Raw genomic sequence first — 22,924 nt, 5'->3', positions numbered from 1 at the left:
CCTACTTGGATGATGTGGACATCCCGGACTATACTCCTCCATAAATGTTTATAAGATTCAAAGAGAAATTTGTTAGGGGAACTAGTTTAGGAGCAGAAGCTCAAGCACCGGGCGTGCCAGGTGTTGCGCCCAACAGCTCAGGGTGGCAGAAGGCACAGGCAACCCACTCCACACATCATGAGCACCACCTCGGTATCACACGTGTGGAGGTGGCGAACTGTAACCACCAGAGAGCCGTTGTCAAGAACAAGAAGCCTCAGTGTAAAAGGGCAACTGGTCACTACAGATAGGTACAAAGGGAGATACGGTGTTAGACAAGAATAGTGATAGAAACTCAGATAGAAGGAATGTATGAAGGGTGAAGTCAATGTATGCTCCCAACTAATAGTTGACAGTTGTTTCATGAAGCTTGTTATAGTTATAGTACTACATGATTCCCTTATCTCAATTGAGAAATTATGTATCAGGAAACAACCTTCGGTATGACACATTATCATACTCCTTCATATCTAACTACAACATGTAATACTCCTTCATATCTAACTACGACATGTAATAGCTAATGCTAAGGCAGTAAGCATAATGAATATCCCTTTTGTACTTAGTATTTTCCCCTCATGATTAGCTTTTAATCTTGAACCAATTTAATATTCCAAAGTGATATTGAGATCTTAAGGCCTATCATGGTGGTGCATGCTCCCAAGCATGGGGTGGCTTGGAGTAGCAAGCCTATGGTTGGGAGGTGAGTCCACCTATTGCTTTCCTTGTGTGATCTATGCATATGCACATATACAAGTTGATAACTAGAATACATTGTGAGGACGTTGTGAGGAGAAAAATGAGCCCCTCCTAAGCATAATGCATAGATGGATAGAATGTACATAAGCTGGTATGCAAAGGATCCCAAGTGGTGAAAGGCGACACATGGCTAAGTGGATAAGCCGCATGCGTGTGAAACCGAAATAGTAAGAGCGTGGTGGAATGAAGGAGGCACGTAGTGTAGTATTTTGGAGGAAGGAAAGGCAGCAATGTGGGTTGAAGAGGCACAATTATGATCATCTTGGAGGACTCTCCAAGTTGCGGTGGGCTAGAGATCACTGGAGACAGTGGAGAGCACCGAGCTGCATTGGAGTGGTCTCCTATAGGTCTATTTTCATCATGGAATATGCAGGCTAGAGCTCCTACAGCTTCTTTTAGTTTGTAGTGAGACAGTGTAGAGCAAGTGGATTTGGGCTAGAGATCACCGGAGACAGTGGAGAGCACCTAGCTGCATTGGAGTGGTCTCTTATAGGTCTATTTTCATCATGGAATATGCAGGCTAGAGCTCCTACAGCTTCTTTTAGTTTGTAGTGAGACAATGTAGAGCAAGTGGATTTGGGTGGATCAAAGCAGAAGGTAGCAAAAGATTAGAGAATTGGCCTAAAGGTGTGTCCTTGGGTTCTCTCTGTGGCCCTTCTGTTTAGAGACTTGATTCAGTTTAGTCATCTCCGACTATAGTTGTTAAAGATGGAGCTTTGAAGTACTGTCACCAAGGTCTTCTTGAGAGGAATCCTAGAGCTTTTTGTGTTTTTCTTTTTTTGTTTGTGCCCATGTCTCAGGACTGTTGAGTTTGAGAAGCGATTTTGGTTTATCTGATGAAGACAAAAGGTTTTGGGTTGTATCTATTGTGAATGGATACAAAGACTTTTGTTAAATGTTTTGTTGTGGTAGAGGTGTAGTTTTAATAGAGTTTATGGAGTTTGAGCACCTATGTGTGAGAGTATGAGGACTGGTGAACTGTTGTTGCTGGGTCAATACTGACTCAGTCTATGTCAAAAGAGAGAGTATAGAGTCAACCTAGGTTGGCTGAGGATTAGGTATGGTCACAGCTGGGTGTGTGGAGAGCTTGACTTGGCTTGTATGAGCTTGAGGGAAGAGTTTTTTACTTAGGTCTGACAGTCAGAGAGCTATCAGTTGTGCTAGCAATTGGAAGAGTTTGTGGTCTGAGTGGTCCAATGTCAGCTGTGCATCACCTGTGTTGTCAGCAAGATGAGTGTCTATTATGTTGGATCCTAGTGTGGTTTGAGAGTTCATAGTGTCTTGAAGTCTCAGTTGAATGTAAAAGAGTGGAAACTGGAGTCAACTACGTCAGTTTTAGTCATCCTTAAGAGGACAGTCAGTTCTGGGGGAGCTATAAGTCAGCTACAGTCAGCAAAGAGCTTAAGGTGTGATATCTCTTGGAAATTAGAGGTTTCTGAGAGTCAGGGAAGGTTAGAGGAAACTAGAGGAAAGATTATGATTCAATAGAAACTTCTGAGTCAGCCGGGTCTATGTCAAACTACTGAGGTAGAATCCAGTCTACTTCAGTCAGCAAGTCGGTGGTCAGAAGACGATCATAGGGGTGTCTAAGGAGTTCCTGGGGTTGTGACAGAGAGGTCAGTTGACATTGGAGGATTACAAAGGAGCCAGGAGAACCTATTTCTGACTGGGAACTAGAGGAGGATTTTGGAGGTAGAATTAATCAATTATGTGTCAGCTGGAGTAGATTATGGTCGATTAGAATTAATCAATTATGTGTCAGCTGGAGTAGATTATGGTCAGTTGGATGTTGAGGTCAGGAGAGGCTCTTAAGTGAAAGATCAGGGGATCTAGAGGTGAGTGCTAACTTGGGAGACAGCTAGAGGAGGCAGCTAGGCCAGATAGGGAGGTTGGGAGGGTGTAGAATTGTTCAATTCAGTTCACAGGCCCTTGGAGCTGGGATTCTAGTGTCCCCCAGTTCTGATCCCACTGTGTCTTCCTCTTTGTGTGCCTGCTGCTGCTGGTGTAGTAGAGGCCATCACCCAGCCACCACACGTCGTTTGGTGCCCTCACTGAGGATTAGAAGGCTTTTATTGAGGGCTTTGGTCAATAGTTTGGAGTCCATTTGTTGATCAACTCAGGGCATATGGCTGATTTTGATTATGATGTGTTTAGAGGACAGAAGGATGAGGATGTCTCTCAGTTTATGAGGAGGATTAATTGGTGGCTTTGAGCAATGATAGAGATGATGATGCCTATAAGCTGAGGATGGAAGAATTGTTATTAGAAGATGCAGCCAGAGAGTGGTTAAATATGAAGCCACAGATGCTGGGAAAGAGAAAGTTGGGATGGATTGAGGGAGGCTCTAAAGAGGAAGTATGGGATGTCCTGCCTTCATGTCCCTTGTAGCATAGCAACTATAGGTCACTATTATAATTGGCCTCATCGAGAAAGGTTTGTTAATGTTGCTATAGTGCTTGCAAGTTATGTTGCTATTAGTAGGTCACTTAAATCATTTCTCATGGCATAGTTAACTATGCATTAGGCATTTTCCACAACTTTCTCTATTATTGCCATGGGGCTTTGATACAATTTGCATCACATAGTGGTCGTGCTCTATATGAAGTTTTCCCACTAGGCTAAAATCAGCCAAGTTTTCATTGGGATGGCCAAGCATAGTTTAGTATGCCTATGGGAAAATCTTGTTAGGGTATTGCCTACTGGCTGGCACTAAATAGAAGGTCTTGGTATTTTCAAAGAGTCGAATGATTATGCAAACATGTCAGCCATTGCTAATGCACTTCTTGCAGATAAATAAACGATGTTTGTATTAAGTTTGTTGCCTTTGGCTTCATCCTAGATTTTACAAAATGACTTCCCCTAAGAAACCTCCATATGTGGTCTCCGTTTATGTGAAGAATCTTAAAATATACAATCTAGGTCATGATAAAACATTGGATTGCGAGACTTTTGTTGAGCAAGTTTGTGGAGCTGAGGGTAGATCGATGCTAGCATCTAAAGGAATCCTTAAACTGACGAGGGAATAAATTTTATCACTTAGAGTATTTGTGAAAGTGATGCTGGCCAGGGGGAAGTTGTTTTTTAGTCATAAGGTTACATGGACCAAGTATCAATCCAATAAGATTGGCTACAAGAAAGGTGAGCTTGCCAATTCAAGGGGATTGTGTCAATTAGGCTATCATTGACCATTATCGTATTTGTCATGTTCCTAGATTTTACAATATTCATTATACAAGGGCAGCACATGTTCTTGGATTTTTCATTTTCTAGAGACAATCTACTTGAAATGATAGTAAGAAGTATGGTATGGAGTAAGATAATTTTTCCTATCTTGTGTGATGCATGTATCTCATGATGACATAGAGATACCTATTGGTATGTGGCAAACATAATCCTTGCTTAATCATAGTGGATATTGAGAAAGAGAGATGGAAATAGCTTCTAACTATATAAGTTATTTGTTTCTACCAACTTGTGAAGGTTGGGGGGGAAGTTCTAGCACCGTAACCAAGACTAATGCAACTTTGTTGCTTCAATTGCTTAATTGGATGGCTTAGTGAATTGAGTCTAAAAAGTAAAATTTTTTGTTTGATTAATTATTGCTTATGAACCATTGATGATGACAATCAAGCATTGACCAACTAACTTTTGATAGCTAAACATTAAACAAAATATTTTACATTGGATGTTGATTCATCAACCATTGATGAGAAGGGAAGTGCTCATTTGTAAATTTTACAAAATTTGGAGAGGAAGCATCCCAAGTCTCTACTTTGGTCCCTTAGACATTTATAATTGGATAAAAATGTATTGGACTTGTGATTGGTAGAAGGGCAAGGTCTTCTTCTTTATATTGAGCCACTTGTATTGAACACTTTCTTTTGTGAATTTTGTAATCTTATATAGATTTTTTTAAATAATACATTTTTTATATCTTATATGATGCATGTATTTCATGACATGGAGCTACATGTCTAGATCCATAAACACACAAGAATCACGTTCACAACTCTTTACCTTTAAACCTTTTGTTTGAAACAAAAATGTACAAAAATGCATCAATAAAGAGAAATGCTTTTATCCACTTTGAATCTCATCATTCTGTTAATTCTTAACACATTCACCAACCCCTATGATTTCCAAGGGGAATGGACCATTGTTAACCCATTTTGGTTATGCTCGTGCTTGACCTTTGTGTTGTGTTGTTGCCATTGCCATTTCCTTTAGAACTCATTATTTACCAATATTTGTGATTTTTTGGTGAGTTGACTAAAGTTTAATATAAACTGTGTGCGGCATAGATACTTAGAAACCTTTTTTTGAGAGGGTTTCGATTGTCACTTTAAACAGTGTGCTCCTCCTGTGGGCAAGTGGGGGTTGAACAAGTGACCTTCAAGTTGGGAGTTTGATTCCCAATCACTCGTCTACACGATGATGAAAGGGGCCAGTATTTATGAATGTGAAGAATCATATGAACATTTCTTAGTGCATGTATTGTTGCTAAGTCCTATGTATTGTCACCACTTGAAATATTTTTTATTTTGGGGAACAAAAATAGTTATTATAAACACCTAGCCTTTTACAAGAAGATCTTTTTACAACATCACCACATCCCTAGTATTCCCAATCTCCATTTTTGACATGGCAGCACATGCCTTGGTACGATGGAACTAATCACGCATGGGTGTTATGCATGCAAGAGATGAGAAGATGGTGGGCAAGTGGGATCATCTAGATGAGGTGAGAGACAGAGGATGGGACAGTTGGGAAGCCGCCGATGAAGAAATGAAGAGGTTGAGGGAGCATCAGGAAGAAGATAACGTCACCAAGATTTGACAAGAAGATTGGATATCTATGCAACTGCAGACTCAACAACGCCAAGAAAATTTGCGTAGTGGCAAGGTATGTATCAATATCCCACTTGAGTTGGTTAGAAGATAGGTCAGCCTATTCTCCATGTGTAGTACTATCGTGTTTTGTCTTGGGAAACCACCTATTAAGGCTGAGCTAGAAAATGGCTTCAAGAGACGAGGTCATTTATGAGAAAGTAGTATCACAAGTCTTCTATCTTGGTAAGGGATTCTTCAATGTTCTCTTTATCGAAGGCCAGGTGGCTGACCTGTTTGCAAGGGCTTCACTGTTTATGGGCACAAAGTTGGTGTATGCGATACCTTTTGACCCCTCGTTTAATGTTAATAAAAGTCTCAGGGGGTGGATATAGTAGGGTTGCCGCCTTGACTGAGGCCTGCATTAAAAGACTTGGCGAGTGCTCTGGGACCAATGTTATTCATGCCAAGGGATGATGATAATAATCGACATTTAAATAAGGTGTGTATTTCTTTAGTGGAAACACCCAAAACCATAGAAATGGACCTAGGAGAACTAGGAAAAATGGAGTTGTTAAAGTTTGGGGGCTTCCCAGGGGCCTGCTTCAAATGCGAAGGCTTTGGGCACATAGCTAGAAATTGTGGGCCGGAAAGCAGAATGAATATGGATGAGAAGAAAGGAAGAAGGTTCAAAAGGGGGAGCAAAGTTGGAACTGCAAACAATCAGGGAGACAAGGAGGACAAGGGGAAAGGAAAGATGACCATAGAAGAAATGGAACCTAAAGACAAAGGATGGAGAAAAAGGATGGACAAGGGTGAAACATAAATCTAAGGGGGGAAATAACTTGAGGCAATGCTGGAAGATCGTGGCCTGGCCGCCTACATCCCACATGTATAGAGTCCTAAGCAATGGGATCATCTATAAGTAATCGAAGAATAGGGCCATTCTCATCCCTCCTCCACCAATTTTCGTGGCTTGGAAGGGATTAGAGTGGCGGAGGTTAAGCGTGCAGTGGCATGAACACTGTTTGCATCTCGGGAAGTGGCCCCAATTTCCAACATGGTGTCAGAGCCAGGGAGGGCATGTTAGGATGTTGTTAGCGGAGCTGGTCAACTTGCCGATTCCTCTCAACAGATCTGAACGAGGGCCGGATGCATGTATGAGAAGATGGACAAGCTTGCTAACATGCCGAGTGTAATTGCGGGCCAAAAAGAAGGCTGTGTGGATAAATCCTAAGGGTGCCAACCGTAACATCACTGACAGTGTGAGAAGCCTCTAAGCCTCATATCATCAAAGCCTTTGGGTACCCTACATCCTAGCCATCGAGGGAGAGTGTTGGAAGGTCGTGGTTTGGCCCCCCTACATCCCACATACATAGAGTCCCAAGCAATGGGATCATCTATAAGTAATAGAAGACTAGGACCATTCTCATCCCTCCTCCACCAATTTTTGTGGCTTGGAAGGGATTAGAGTGGTGGAGGTTAAGCACACAGTGGTGTGAACACTACTAGGGGATGGGTGACCTTGTAGGAAGTGGCCCCCAATTTCCAACAGGCAAGTCAAAGGGGAGGCTAGGAAAAACTTAGGTGAAAAAGGGGTGGGGGGGAGAAAATATGTGGAAGGGCTAAGTCCTCGTGTACATTCCAATCCTTTCAGCCCTTTAGGGGAAGATAGTGAAACTTCATCAATGGGAAGATTTTAATTGGTAGGTGGACATTGCATGGAGGGAGATTCAAACAACAACCAAGGAAAAAGATAGGGGGTGAAGAAGAGCCAGAGGTTGAAATGGCCCCAACTACTGCTATAGAATGACCATGGGTAGCAAGATTAAGGGATGCACTTGGGATGTTAAGGGGTTGAAGGACAAGAAGAAAAATACAGCTTTTTGGGGGTTGGTAAAAGATTGGGATTTATATATAATGGCTATCCAAGAGCTGTTAGATCTAGTCAAGAAAGGCATACAAACTGATAAAGCCAGGTGGTGGCTGGAGAGGGATATTGAGATGGATGAATGCTGGGAAGCCTTGCAAAAACTGGGGAAGGAAAAGTCCCTGGGTTGGGATGGGCTCTCAATTAAACTTTTTATAGCCTTTGAAGGATTGGGTAGAGTCCACTTGCAAAAGGGCTTTTGCCCACCACAGAAGGATGGACAATGATATGAGGGAAGGCATGGTTAAACTAATTTCTAAAACAGACTGCCTATAGTAACTTCAATCATTTGGGGGCCTATTACTCTTCTTATAGTAGTGTATAAAATACTTGCCAAAGTGATAGCATTGAGAATCAATCCATCTTTGCAGAGGTGATCTCTAGTAAACAACATGAGCTCATTAAAGGAAGATCTATGTATGATAATATTTTCTCAACATTGATAGGCAAGGAAATTGCTCAAAGAACTGGCCAGGCATGTATTATCCCCTACAACTTGATTTAGAGAAAGCTTATGATAGAGTACATCGGTCCTTTACAACAAGAGTATTGGAGAAACTGGGCTTTGGGAATAGAATTGCCACATGCATCTATACTCTTACAGCAGCTGGAGCTTTCTTTAAGCTACTACTGAATGGGAGATAGGCTAGGGGATTTAAGATTAAAAGATCTGTAAGACCAGGCTGTTCTTTGGCTCCTTTGTTATTTGTTGTGGCTTCTCACCCTTTTCTTTTTGCTCTAGAGGATGCTGGAGAAAAAGGAATGATATCAGGACTAAAACTTAAGAATGGGGAGCTCCATTTCATGATAGGTTGGCCATTGTCAACAAAATTTTGAATGCCTAGATCATGTTTCTTTGTCTTGTGATTGAATTTAGAAAATGCCATTGGAAGAGGATTACTGTCCTAATTAGGGTTTTTTTGTGGAGAAATTGCAAGGATGGCAAGAAGGTATTTGCATGGTTGGCCTAGGACAAAGCCAGCATGCCCAAGGAAACGAGGGGACTAGGGGTTTTGCATCTGCCTACTCATGCAAAGGCCAGGATTGCAATGAGCCTTCTAATTTTTTTGTATCAGGAAGGCATCTGGACCAGGATGCTTAGAGAGGTGGTGGAAGAATTTGAGGTGCAACTTAAGTGGGACTGGACTGGAAGGAAAAGGTGATGTCTTTTGCCCCCTTGAAAGTATATGAGCCGATGAGCAAGAGCAATAGAGTAGAATCTCGAAAGGGAGGTGGTGTTTTAGCACCTGGAGAAAGAGGTAATGAGTGGGACAAAAAGAGGTGGAGTTAATATATTTTGTAGCATAAGATTTTGCTGCTTGTGGCTGCTAGAGATCCGAGACAAGAAGAGTGCAGCCAATTAGAAGGAAGCATCAGGATTAGCCGTTGGATGAAAGATATTAGCAACCGTTGGATTGGAAAGAGCGGGAGTTCAAAAACGCTTTCTATATATGGCTCTATACCGCCAGAGTCGAAATCGCCCCACAAGCATTCTGTGCTTTCCTGTTTCGTGCTCTGCATTCCGCTATCCATGGCTCGCACCAAGCAAACCGCCCGCAAGTCCACCGGAGGAAAAGCCCCTCGCAAGCAGCTTGCCACCAAGGCCGCCCGTAAGTCCGCCCCTGCCACCGGCGGCGTCAAGAAGCCCCACCGCTTCCGCCCGGGCACGGTGGCCTTGCGTGAGATTAGAAAGTACCAAAAGAGCACCGAACTGCTCATCCGCAAGCTGCCGTTCCAGAGGCTGGTTCGTGAGATCGCGCAGGACTTCAAGACCGATCTCCGCTTCCAGAGCTCTGCTGTGCTCGCCCTGCAGGAGGCTGCCGAGGCCTACCTGGTGGGTCTTTTCGAGGACACCAATCTCTGCGCCATCCACGCCAAGCGTGTGACCATCATGCCCAAGGATATACAGCTCGCCCGGCGCATCAGAGGTGAAAGGGCGTAGGTCGATCGTTTCCTCTCTCAACGGTGTATCTGTACACCACTGCTTTCTTGGGGTCTATACTGCTCTTGCTTCGAGCTGAAAAGCTAGAAAGGTTTCGGCTGCCACTGCTGGGAAAGACACCATTCCTCCAGAAAAAGGAAGTACCTTCTCTATCGTCTCTATGCAGGCTACAGTGGTAGTGTTATTTGGAACATTAGGCACCTGTCAGGAGGTTGGCCTTCATGATGTTTTGGAGTGGCCCATCTTTGGAGCCCCAGATTGGCATTAGACTCTTCTCCTGTTTTCAAATGCTTCTCTTGTTTATTTTTTGCATTTTGTACAATTTTAGGAGAATTGAAGTATTTCAATTATTTTCCCAACATGAGGCTTCTAAGATTTGCTTTCATAAAATTGGAGGAGAGGTTGTAACACAAGATAAGACATTAAGTGGTACATGCATAGTGTGCCATATAAGTTTTGCTACATGCATAGTAGTTGTACAAGCCTATATGGTTAAGATCTCCCATTCTCACCTTGTAAAAATCTTGTTTTGGGCACACCTCACTCTAATTCTAAGGAATTAGAAGCCTTGTAACACTGTCTTGTTTAGGAGGTTGCAACACAAGCTAAGACATTACATGCTACATGCATAGTGTGCCATGCAAGCTTGCCACATGCATAGTAGTTGTATGAGCTTGTATGGTTAAGGTCTCTCATTCTCACCTTCTAAATATCTTGTTTTGGACACTTTCTTCACCCAAATTTTAAAGAACTAGTAGGCTTGTAACACTATCTTGTGTATCTTGTAATGTTGGGCTAGTTTTAAATTAAATGTGTTTGGAAGAATTGGCTTGTTTGATAGTTTGCTATACTTGATTGTTGATGGTCTTGTTTTAAAAGATTAGGTTGGTGTTGTGAAGTGTTAATTGTTTCACTTAGAGTTTGATTATTAGCCTTTCTTAGTTGTTGGTTTGGAGTATGCTTTAATGAAATTTTTTAGGTTGTGTGTTGAAATGATGATCTTGACAAGTAGTGTAAAGTTGTTTTCTTACCATCCATGGAAGTTATATTAAAAAGAGTGCTTATATTATGTGGGTAGGGCATTGTTGAGAATTATCTTTTTAAGTGCATGGAACCACCTTTTAGGAATAATGATGAAAATTGAGTGTCTTTAAGTGTATAACATTAGCACTTAATTCACTCTTTGTAATATTTTCCTATTAAATAATACCTTGTGATTTTGACTATTTTAAATCCTTTTTCAATGTTGTTTTTATAACCTTGGTGCACTTAAATCCTCCTTGTAAGTTAGCTAGTTAGAGTACAATGTATGTAAAAATCTACTATATATTTAGTGTAAGTTGGCTAGTTAGGGTATAATATATACAAAAATATGGGCTCCTCTATTAATCGTAAATCCCTTGTTTATCCATAATATCTATCATTAATGAGGGATCCCCAAAATCTAATGATAACAAGGGTCTTTGTATTAAACGGAAACTTTAGAGCTCTAATGTTGTTAAGGTGGCTAAGTATATAAAGTGAAAAAATTAGAGATTTATTTACTTTAACATAAGTATTTACTTTTGATACATTATTTGCCTTTATTTAATTTTTTATAATAGAAGCTCATTAAGTGGAAAAGTTAGAGATTTATTTATTATAACATAAGCATTTACTTTTGATGTATTATTTGCCTTCTCTTGTTAGTGTTTATAGATAATATTATAAGTTGAGAATATGATATAATAAAAGATGTTAATAATAACAAGAAAATTAACAAATTGAGAATCTAATACAATGAAGATATATCCATAACTAATATTATACTTTAAAATAAAGTTTCCTTTATGATTATTGGTATGTTTTTTTAAATTTTTTTATATAAATGGCTTGTATAAATTATTAATGCTTTTTGATATCTTTGAGTTATGAAGGCTTTCCCATTTGAATTTTAATTCATTTTTTAATCTTCTATTCTCATTCAATAATATAATAATTAATCAATCTAAGGTAAGATTTGATTGTGCTTTGAAAGAGGAGACAATCATATCTATATTTGGTCTTAGAGTGTTTAGTATTGCATCATTTTCCATTATAATCCCAAGGGTCCACTTCAATTCTTGTGTATCAAAAAGGTCCAAAAATTTAAAATTTAAAATTTTCCTCAAAATGGCTCCATTTCTTTCCAAAACTCTCCAAAAAATATCCCATGATCAAAAAGCTATTTTTCAATCTTTATTTCTCTTTTCCAAGCTCCTAAACTTGTAACAAATTACCCTCTTGCTAATTTTCCCTTTCATAGTTGTTGATCTTCCTTCCTAAGCTCTCTCTCTCTCTTGCTCTTTCTCTCTCTATCTTTCCATAGCCCACCCTAATCTTCTTCCTCTCCAAGCTGTCTACCTCTCCATAGCCATTAATCTTCCCCTTTAATAGCCACTAATGTTCTTCCTCCCTAAGGTCTCTCTCTCTCTCTCTCTCTCTCTCTCTCTCTCTCTCTCTCTCTCTCTCTCTACATATTATTGCCCACCTACAAATCTTTTTCATGGCTCCCAATCCTACAACAAACTATCCTCTTGCTAATCTCTCATAGTTCCTAATCTCCTCTCTCTCTCTCTCTCTCTCTCTCTCTCTCTCTCTCTCTCTTCCTCTAAAAAAAAACACATTATTGCCCATTTGTAAATCTTTCTTAGCTAATCTCCCCTTTTATAGCCCCTTATCTTGTCTTCCTCCCTAAACTCTAATCTCTCTCTCTCTCTCTCTCTCTCTCTCTCTCTCTCTCTCTCTCTCTCTCTCTCCATCCATCAGATTATGGCTTTGTCAAGCACTTCAAGAAGATCGAAGGAGGAGATCGAAGAGCTCTAATTACACAACACGAAGGATGAAATGGGAAAATGGTTAGAAACAAGCTTTTGTAGGGATGCTTGGCTTTCATATAGCTAAGTGTATGTGGTTCACATTGTGTTCGCCACCAGCGATGAGTGATCTTAAATCATCATTGGAAGGGTAAGTTGCTTGGGTTCAAACAAAAGGAGGAAGGTTTAGTAGCTATTTTCTAGTACTTGTATGGACTCATTGATATCCATATTCAACCCCAGCATAGAGAAATTAAGTTTTCTTCCAATTGTAAAGCACCTTACATTCCAACCCATTCCGTCAACAATGGCCAAAACCAAACATTTGGTTAGTCACTTCTTTGAACTCAAAGATGGCTTGTGACATCCACACATCTTTGAAGTATTTAAAGCTGTCTAGGTCAAATGATATTGCCCCATTCATGTTTTGTGCATATTTTTTGTGGCATCACATTTACCCAAGCTTGTAACATGTTCATATGTAAAGCAATAAAAGGGACCCAAATGCATACCTTTGCCAGGGACAATTAGGATTTAGTGGAGGGAGTGCACAAGAATGACATCTATAAGTGAAAAGATGTAGATTCATCCATCTCTTTTCAATACTTGAAAACATGCTCTGCTTTGACTATGAACGGTTGGATGAAGTAGCATGGAAAATGGATACCACTTCAAGCATCGGAGGAGGAGGAGGTTGTATTAATTGAGGTATCTAATAGGATGCTTGGTGTGGCTTCGTGGAAAAAGTGAATGCTAGTAGAGGAGGTTGTATTAATTGAGGTATCTAATAGGATGCTTGGTGTGGCTCCGTGGAAAAATTGAATGCTTGAGGTATCTAATAGGATGCTTGGTGTGGCTCCGTGGAAAAAGTGAATGCTAGTAAGCATTGGAACCTTGCGAAACTCCATGATCATGACGTTCGAGGAAATAAAAGAGGCCAGCTTTAGATTGAAAAGAAAAAAGGTGATTTTCTTCACTTATTGTGCATTAACTTTGTTGATTGCTCACTCATTTCTAATATTGGGTTCCTTTTTTTTCTCTTGTAGATTGGAAAGCAGATGGAATCAACACTATGGTAGATGACTCACGAACGCTCGTAATGGTCTCTCAATTTATAGGATTGCTTCTCAAACTACTTGAGTTTAGATATTTTATTTAGGCTCACAAAGTAGATTTTTAAAACCTTTTGTTTAGCCCTTGAATTTAAATAAAACAATGATGTAATTTGTTAATGTTGAATAGAAGTTCCATCTTGCTTACTTTGTGACTTATTGTGCTATTTTGAAATGATGTTATTTGTTAATTAAATTTAATTATCAATGTCTATGAAAAGTACGCTTTGGATGCGTGGATAATGATAGCTCTCTTTTTGTGACCCTTCAAAAGGGTCCTTGTTTTGTGTAGAGGATCTGGAAGCTGGGAGACGAAAGGAGAGGGAGGAGGAGGAGACGAAAAACGCGGAGTTGGAGAACAGGTGCTCGCTTTCAGAGCCAATATCTACGCCTTTTGCTCTTCCAACTTGGTACTCTGTTCTACGATTGCTTGCATCATCTTTTGGAACATCTCTAGTACAGTCATGCTTCCAGCCTTAAATGGATTGCCTGGTGCACTTCGGGTCCCAAGGTTCTTGGTCTCTCTCGTCGTCCTAGCTTCCCATAGCAAGAAAATGCACTACCTTTATAGAGTGCAATCTGACCATCCACTATGTGTGTAGGAGACTTCCGGAGGCTGAAACCAACTGTCCTTTGAGGGATAGGAGTCACTCTGAAAGGGGTGGTCCACCGGAGTCTGAAAACTGACCACACGAGCGATTTTTTTTTTGGTTTCTTGCTAAATCTTTACACTTGAAGTAGGCTCTGATACCACTGTAACATGCAAAAGCTTTGGGGGAGATAGATTAGCAAACATTTCACGACGAGAATAACACCCAAAAGTGAATATAGATGAGAGAGAGAGAGAGAGAGAGAGAGAGAGAGAGAGAGAGAGAGAAGAGGACACATTATTGGGTCCCGAATACCCTCTGTAGGGCCCCCACCACGAATGGTGTATTTGCTTTTATTAGAATGGTGTATTTGCTTTTATTAGAATGATGAAAAATCTGAAATAAAAGATTGAACCTGTTAATCCAATTCTAAGATTAACAAGAGCTACCGCCATTATCTTACATCAAGGAGTCATGGTAGATACACCAAAGGGTCATACATTCAAGATATAAAGCAATAGTGTCCAAAGCTACAACTTGGACGGGCGCCCGTAATGATATGACGGAGTATTTATGGCAATTTTCACTTCAAGAGCATGTGGTAGCAAGTTAGAATGAAGACCTAAGTGATGTACTTCATGGATATATTATGAGAGTAGTCATTGTAATAGCATTAGGCCTCTTATGAGCCTAAAGTGCTCGGCCGGCCACAGTTTAAGTGTGTGAACAGTTATGGCCATGTATACAAGTGAATTTCTCTCATAATACAACATACTCTCCCATTGTGCAATTGAGTCTTGCTCTTGCTAATCCTCTTGCTAATCTCTCTCCCTAATGCATGCTAGTGAGTGTGTGTGAGTGAAGTGAGGTGAGAGGAGGGACGAGGACCCGTAGTGCAATGTAGCAGTGTGACAACGCTCACGGGAGACGCGGTGGAATTGCTTCTCAAGGAGTTGTAGAGCTTAAAGACCTCAAGGGTTACGAGCTCGGCCATATTGGAAAGATCCTCACGATAGTTGCGGTTCACCAGGTAATCTCTTTTTGAATGTGTTTCAAGGGCATTTTTGGCACCGCTGTGCCGGGGAACCTTCCCTTGGCTTTTTCCATCGTTTTGTCTCTAATCTACACATAACCCATTGCCCATTATCTTGATTAGTGGTTTTTCATGAAAAAGATGTGGATTTTATGGTGATTTGTGTGAGATTTAGTGTAGAATAGCTCTCTTTTTTGTTTTTCAAAAGAATGCTTTTTGCTTAATTTTTAAATTAATTTTTTTTGTTGTTGTTTTTTGTGGTTTTTCATGTTCTTAGGGCTTGCACATAGTTTTTATTAGACCTAGTTTGCGTCCATTGCATCGAACAATGCAAGAGAATGCATTTTTTAGTGAATGTTTGCCCTCTTTAGTTTAAACATAGATCTAAGATCATTAATTTTAGTTTAATTGTGTGTTTTTTGTTGAAATTGTTTGGAGTAGAGCGTTAGCAAGCATTAGGAGCTTCTTAATCTTTCAAAAAATTTCTTAAAACCATAAAAAAAAACCCTTGAATTTGACTAATTTCTCTTAATGGACTGGTTTTTGTAATTAAGGGTGATTAATCTTGATCAAGAGGCTAAAAATTTAGAAAATGTGTTAATTGGGGTCTAAATTGATTATTTGAGTAGTCGAAATTGGAGTTTTTCAGTGTTTTGAGAGTATCTAGAAACATCAAAACACCTAATCACATCAATTTTTTGATCAATTAGAAAAATTTGACTCTCTTTGCTTAATTTTGCCTTAAAAAGGAGACTATAATTAAGAGTCTAATTAATCACCTAATTTAGATTAATTTATACAATTGTTGATACACATAGATTAGTTTTTTCTTTCTCTATCCAATGGTGTGCTCAATTGTGTGAATTAATTAAGGATTAGTGGTTAATTAGAGTCCTTGCTCAATTATGTGAATTAATTAAGGATCAGTGGTTAATTAGAGTCCTTGATTAATGTGAAAGAGGAAAAGATTATTGAAAGGATTAATCTTGGGTTAATCTTTGATCACCTTTTTACATAACTCATTAAGGCTAATGAGCATTCAATGAGAGGATTCATTCAAAATTTGACCCTTAGTCCCCTCATCATTGGGAATGCATAGTTTGCTATTATAATACATAATTCCTTCATCCAGGCTATGCCCTTGAACTCGGTTCAACTCCTGAGGAGTTTTGCTTTCCAGCATAAGTAGGGTAGCAATAGGGCCAAATAATCTATCGTGCATGATCTTCTCTCTTGCTTCATTAATCAATGGATTTGACACCACTGTGATTGCAAGCAAGGAGGCTTTTCTGCTAAGGGCATCTGCTACCACATTTTCTTTGCGTACTTGATTTCAAAATCAAATTCTTGCAACCTTCTTTGGTGCATGCTGAGATCCTTCTAAGTGAAGATCCTTTTTAAGCTCTGATGATCTGTCATTAAAGTGAATCTTTGACCCAGTAGGTAATGTCTCCACCACAAGACTATTGAAAGTAGCTCCAGGTCATGGGGGACAGCAAAATTTCTCTCATGCGTTCTGAGTTTTTGGGATTCATAGGCCACTGCATGACCTTCCTACATGAGTGCACCCCCCAAGGCAAAACCACTGGCATCAGTTATACTACCTCAAAGGGTAGAGAGAAATTTGGCAACTTTAAAATAGGATTGGTTACCAAGGCGGTCTTTAGCTTATCAAAGTGCTCTGACATCTAGCAGACCATTCCACTTACCTTTTTTGGAAAAATGCCCATATCCCTTTTATTCTGAATTCAAAAAAAATATTCCCCTCAAAAAGGAAAATTCGTATTTTCCACTAGACTCCAAAAAAATAAAATAAAAATAAAATCGAAATTTAATATCCACGTGAAGTCCGCGGAGGTCACGTGTGAAAAGTGTTTCACGGCGTGAAACAGAAGTTCATGCGAAAAAAATAAAAAAAATCGTAATTTAATTTCCACGTGAAGTGTTCACACGTGAAAAGTGTTTCACGGCGTGAAACAGAAGTTCACGCGATTAAAATAAAAATGAAAAATAAAAAAATCGTAATTTGATTTTCACGTGAAGTCCGGTTCAAACGTGAAAAGTGTTTCACAACGTGAAATAGAAGTTCACGCAGCAAAAAAATTTATGTTCACATGTGAAACAGCTCGAGACTTTATAAACCACCCCTGTTTGGAGGCTCGTATCTCCTAAACCGTATATCCGATGAAGGCGCTCTAGCACTCTTCATCGGAAAGCTGACATCGCGCATTTTGACTTTGGACTTAGTGGTCCGAAGTCAAAATCGATCATTTTAGCCTTTGACCAACAGCCTCAAAATTCGACTCGAAAATCGAGGCAAAAAACGGTGCAAAACGACAAATCGCAAAAAACAGCCCGAAAATGATGACGAGCCAGGGTCTAAACGACAAAATCACAGAAGACGACTCATGGAAACAAAGTTGTAATACTGCAAAAATACTACAACTCCCTCATACAGAGTTTTTCAAAATTCCTTTTGGATCACCCTTGAAAACGTGCTGCGAAACAGGGAAAAAATTCTTGATTTTTTTTGGTTTTGAGACAGAGATGGAAAATAGGTTTTAGGACCTCCTCTTCCATTTGGAAAGTTCCTAGCATACACTTTTTTCGAAAAAATATCTTAGGTCATTCACGTGCGTATAGCGCCTAAGCTAATTAGGGCAAATAGACACCCATTTGATCCAATGAAGAGTACGCCAAGCCTCTTGAGGCACGGGTGGTGGGAAAGTATAAAAAGCAAAAAAAAAACTGTAATTACTCATTAAGGAGCATTTAGGCACTCCGACGACATGGCCACAATAGAGGGATTGCGAGGAATCACACAAGGATAACCCAATGGTGGCTGACATCTTCGAGCCATTGAGATCTATGCCACCAATTCACCTCCCCATGCCATTGGACATGCCTATAACAAGCGTATCATCGGGTTTTACACCCCTTGTCACCTCGATCCCACCAGGCTTTGGTCCCTTGCCTAACATTCCCACAAATCCTATAAGTACCAACCCTTTCCTGGATGCCCACACCTTGGACATACTGACTAGTCTAGGAAGGGGGGTGGCCGAAGGACTCAGTGAGTCTCTTCCAACAAGAGCACTCACATACGGCCTCAATGACTCATACAGAAATACGGCCGTTCAAATTTCCAAAATTATAGGCAAATATGACGGAACAACAGACCCTGTTCAATTCATCCAAATGTTTAAACAGAGATGTGAAGCCTTTGGAAATCCCAACTGCCCCACCAGGGTACATGCGTTGAACTTATGCTTAGAAGGAAAAGCTAGTCGATGGTTCATCACATTGATGCCGGCGGGATCAAGACCAACTTCAAAACCTTGAAATCAGCCTTTATACATGGCTTTTCCAGACAAGGTGATCGATGGAGTGCAACAACAGAACTCTATTCAATTGAGCGTCAACCCAATGAACCCATTAGAGATTTTATCCTTCGGATAAATCTCTTGGACTCACGTTGTGAGTTATGGGAAAAATTAAACGATGTTCAATTGAGGAGATGTTTCATGATGGGCTTGAAGAATAACGGCTTACACAACTTGATCATTGTATCCAATCTGGAAACATTCGATCAATGTTGCAAAGAAGCAATACGTTTAGATGACAACATGCTAGAAGATGATCATGCTACAAGATGTTCCTCATCTAAACCAAGTGAAGCAATGGCAAAAGAAAGATCGATCTCGAAATTGACATTCCCAGAATTTTATGTAGCCTTGTTTAAAACCTTACAACCAACATCTGTAAGAGAGGATGAAAACCTTTAAAACCAAACATCCTTAATGCCTATAAAATTGAGGAGCGAGATGCTTTGTATTGAATGCAATCACTACGACCATCCCAATCCTCATTGTGCATACAAGGCACATGTCCTTCTATACTGCATATATTGTAAGACCCTTTGACCATGATACTAGAATAGCTTCATCCACAATGGACTCAAAACCTCCATCTCCCGTGCACCAAACAGAAACAGTCCAAAGGGTAGAAACTGCTGAGGAAGCAGTTAATTGGACATTTCAGTGTTTCTATTGTTGTGGACCTCACAAGGTGGCGGACTGCACAGTTTGGAGTACTTCCATGCCCATAGTCATTGACACCTTGTGGCCAGTGGCATTGATCACATGTTCCAAGATTGCCCAAGACGCGTTGCTTCAATGCAACTTATCTCACAAAACACAACTCTTAACATCTTAAGCGTACAAAATGGGCAACTAGCCACAGTGCCATTGAATGTGCTCACGTTTACAAGCCAGGGCACGATAAACAGTAAAAAAGAATGAAAACGACAATACCTCAATATGGGTAGAAGAACATGCTTTAAATCAGAACCCAAAATAAGGAGCAAAACCTTCTAAAACCAAGAAAAACAAAGGACAAAAAACTATCAAAACCAAGGTCGAATTAAAAGACAGGGAAAAGGAGTCTGTGACGGACATAAACCCAAATAGGGTCATAAACACAAAAGAGCCAAAAGCTATACGTGATGCAGAAGCATCCAAAACTATCAAAACCAAGGTCGAATTAAAAGATAGGGAAAAGGAGTTTGTGAGACGGACATAAACCCAAATAGGGTCATAAACACAAAAGAGCCAAAAGCTATACGTGATGCAGAAGCATCCACATCAAAAGACACAACACAACACAAACCACAACACCCATACATGCGACAGAGGATACAAAAACCCAAAAGAGAATTCGATCTCGTCGCATTGGTAAACATAGTGAAAAACCGACAAACCAAAGAAAGTTAGAGAACGAAACAAGTTCTAGTACATCACTAAGTGAGGATAAGACAAGTACTTACTCTTTGCTCAGTGCACCACATAGAGCAATCAAGAAACTAGAACCCACCTAACCACCCCAAGTGGATAATAATGATCACATGACATATGTAGAAGGTAAAAAATGAGCTCAAGAGTGCATGCTTAGCTTGGTTGAATGTCTTACAGGGTCACCGGTTGTGATTGAACCTCATAATGCCAAACCTAAAACAGTAACCAAGATACAAAGCCTAGAGGAGTACCGCTTTCCCTTTCAAGAGGAAGACATACTCCCTACAGAAGAGTCATTTGAAATAGACTGTATGACCAATAGGCTTAAGAAAGCACGTGAGGAATTCAATAATTTCCTTATAAGATTAAAACAATCTCTCAAAACCTCATTCGGAGGAATGCTCTTCTCTCATGATAAAGCCAACATTATATCAATACTTACACCTTTAATGGCTCAACCTAAGTTATACAAGGACATAACAAACTACATAAACCAGGATTGTGAGGATTCGCAAGTTTCCAAATAGACCTCATTAAGAACTGTCAGAGGGCCAAGTGTGCCATTGTTTGCATTGGTACTCTTGAAAAAGATGAGACCCAAACAGAGGATGAAAGTGAATGGAAATATGAATCAGACACGGGATCTGAAGCTGAAACAATAACCGAAACACCCATGGTTCCTTTGTAAGATTCTATCATGGTATGGTTGGATTTCCCTACAGGCAATGATGTTCAACGCAAACACGCATTGATTAGCCCTCGAGCAAGTCATAACATTATGACAATAGACACTTGGGTATCATTGGGACAACCTAAACTCACCCCGACAAGCAATAGTCTTGCAAAAGGAACCAATGAATAAAACATTGAAGTTCCAGGCTACTTTAGATACACTACTCGAACAATCGATGGCGATATGGAATTTACATTTCATGTCACCCTAGATTCCCTTGAGTTTGATGTCATCCTTGGCGGACCTTGGATAAGTGAATCATTGTATTTACTAGATGAATCCATGCAAACAATCACCTTGAACACTCTTGCATGCAATGTACAATTGCTATTATTACGGGAGGAAGAAGCCTTGCAGGAGCTAGAACTTCCAACATATCTTACTGAAAAGACCCCTAGGATTTTGGTTGGATTAGAAATTGCAATTAAAATCACCCCTAGGATTTTGGTTGGATTACAAATTGTAATTAAAATCACCACAGCTCAAGCACAACTTTATCCAACACGAGAACACAATCTCATGACTCTCAAGCTATGGGATTTGTTAGGTCAACCACAGCACTCACGGCACATCCTAAAAGGATTACCTTTACACAAGACTTGAACATGCCATGTTTGGGGTACTTTGAACATACAATGTATATTAAAACTAACCCCCTCACTTGCAAGTTTTTTGTGGTTGAGTATGTGTTGGAAGCAGATTTGATCTTGGGGCATAAATGGACTGTTGCTGTCCAAGCACCAATGTGCTTTGCCTATAGCGATAGAGTCATCATGATGGTCAACGACAAAAAGTTGACAATACCATACTGCGAGGAAAATGAATTTCACGTCATGATGGATCACGTCCTAACTTTCACATCTGGTCTTTCACGCCTCAGTGTTTCACGTCTTAGTAGTTCAGGTGGAGAAAAAAATAAAATAAAAATTGAGGTCAAAATTTACAAATTCAAGAAGTTCCATCTCAAGGAGTAAGAACTTGCACTTTCACGATTTAAGTCTCATCATGGATTAAGCCATATCACACAATAGCAGCCTTCAAAATTCCACCCTTGCGTTACCTCTCCTTGGCTGTCCTGGCCCCTTGAGTAGCTTCAGCACTTGGTGAAATATGAGATGGATGGACTGAATTTATGCTTTGGGTATTTATACCCCTTCCTAGATCTCGTCAGCTAGCTAAATAATCTCTTGATGAAAAGGCATTTATTTCCCCTTAATATGATCGTTTCACACTGTAACTAAAAGCTGGCCAGGCTACACACTAATTGGACTGCTGTGGGCAGTCCTGCGCAGCCTTTGTGGGCTGCCCATGGACTAGCCCATAGTCTGGGCAAGCCTTGAGGTTGAGCCTTGAGGTTGGCCGACTGGGCTACCCAGGCCTGCAACACTAGCCAACAGGCTGGCCAGGCCCTAAGGTTAGTTGCCTTGCTGTCAAGGCCCCCCCTGAGGATGGCCGCTAGCACACTGAACTGTTCTTGGGCCTCCTAGCCCTCTCTAGGGTAGCCTCAAAGGCCTTCCCATGAACAAACTGAAGCAAACCTAAGTTCTACACAGAGGTCTGACATCTGGTTGAAAACCAAACACACAGAGCAACTGACATCATTTTAGAGGGAGACTCACAGTGCGAACTGGCACTGCTTCATGTGCAGAAGGACAATGCACACTAGACCTTGGACGCATGGAGTAGAACCTTGGCTAACTCTCGTCCTAGACTGGGCTCACATGGGACTAGTTTTCCACTCTAGGTCCTGCACCTTCTTGTTCACATATGTCCACATGGCATCCAAGTGCGAGATGCACGTGACAAGTTAATTGGGGATCTGTGGCCTTTACCCATGGCACTATAGATGTGTCATCCTCTTTTTAGCATAATGATGCGGGGCCGTAACATGTCCTAGACATTGCAGAGGACGGAGAAGCCTCCTTGCCCGATTTTAAGCTTAGCACACTAAGCTTTGTGCTTGTTGATGGCAAGGAGTTCATCTTTTTGCATGACTTAGAGAAGTCATGCAAATTGAGGATTGGTGATTGCCTTGGGATCATTTCTACCAAGGCCTCCTCATTCCCATATGACCACAACTCAATAGCTCTACTTGGAGAGAAGTGCTTGCCTCTCAGTGATTCAGTGGCACCGCCCATCGCCTCAGTGGCACAAGAAGAAGTTTAGGTCATAGAACATGTCCTTGTACTAGAGGAGAAACTCGTGGCAATCCAAGCGGACCTCATTGCCGGACAGGAGGCCATGGCCCCCCACAATGTGGCTGGAGGTGAATCAAGCCTACAACAACCCATCAACAAATGAGAAGAGGTCATCCATCAACTTAGGATGCAAAG

General features: G+C 40.5%; 1 protein-coding gene across 1 annotated transcript; it reads left to right on the top strand.

Annotated features, from left to right (window-relative positions):
- The first annotated feature begins 9,035 nt into the window (after positions 1-9,035).
- Positions 9,036-9,784, top strand: LOC147616987 (histone H3.2). Its single transcript, XM_086776326.1, has one exon. It carries the CDS (start codon positions 9,086-9,088, stop codon positions 9,494-9,496), a length of 411 nt encoding a protein of 136 aa, XP_086632452.1. The 5' UTR covers positions 9,036-9,085; the 3' UTR covers positions 9,497-9,784.
- Positions 9,785-22,924: the final 13,140 nt, after the last annotated feature.

This window comes from Cibotium barometz, chromosome 37 (assembly GCF_041138505.1).
Source record: "Cibotium barometz isolate CiBa-2024 chromosome 37, ASM4113850v1, whole genome shotgun sequence".
In the NCBI taxonomy this organism is placed as follows: Eukaryota; Viridiplantae; Streptophyta; class Polypodiopsida; order Cyatheales; family Cibotiaceae; genus Cibotium; species Cibotium barometz.
This window is presented reverse-complemented; position numbering and strand designations above follow the sequence as displayed.

What these genes read in the sequence shown, in the direction of transcription:
- LOC147616987 (XM_086776326.1), top strand. Translation starts at nt 9,086, where the DNA reads ATGGCTCGCACCAAGCAAACCGCCCGCAAGTCCACCGGAGGAAAAGCC.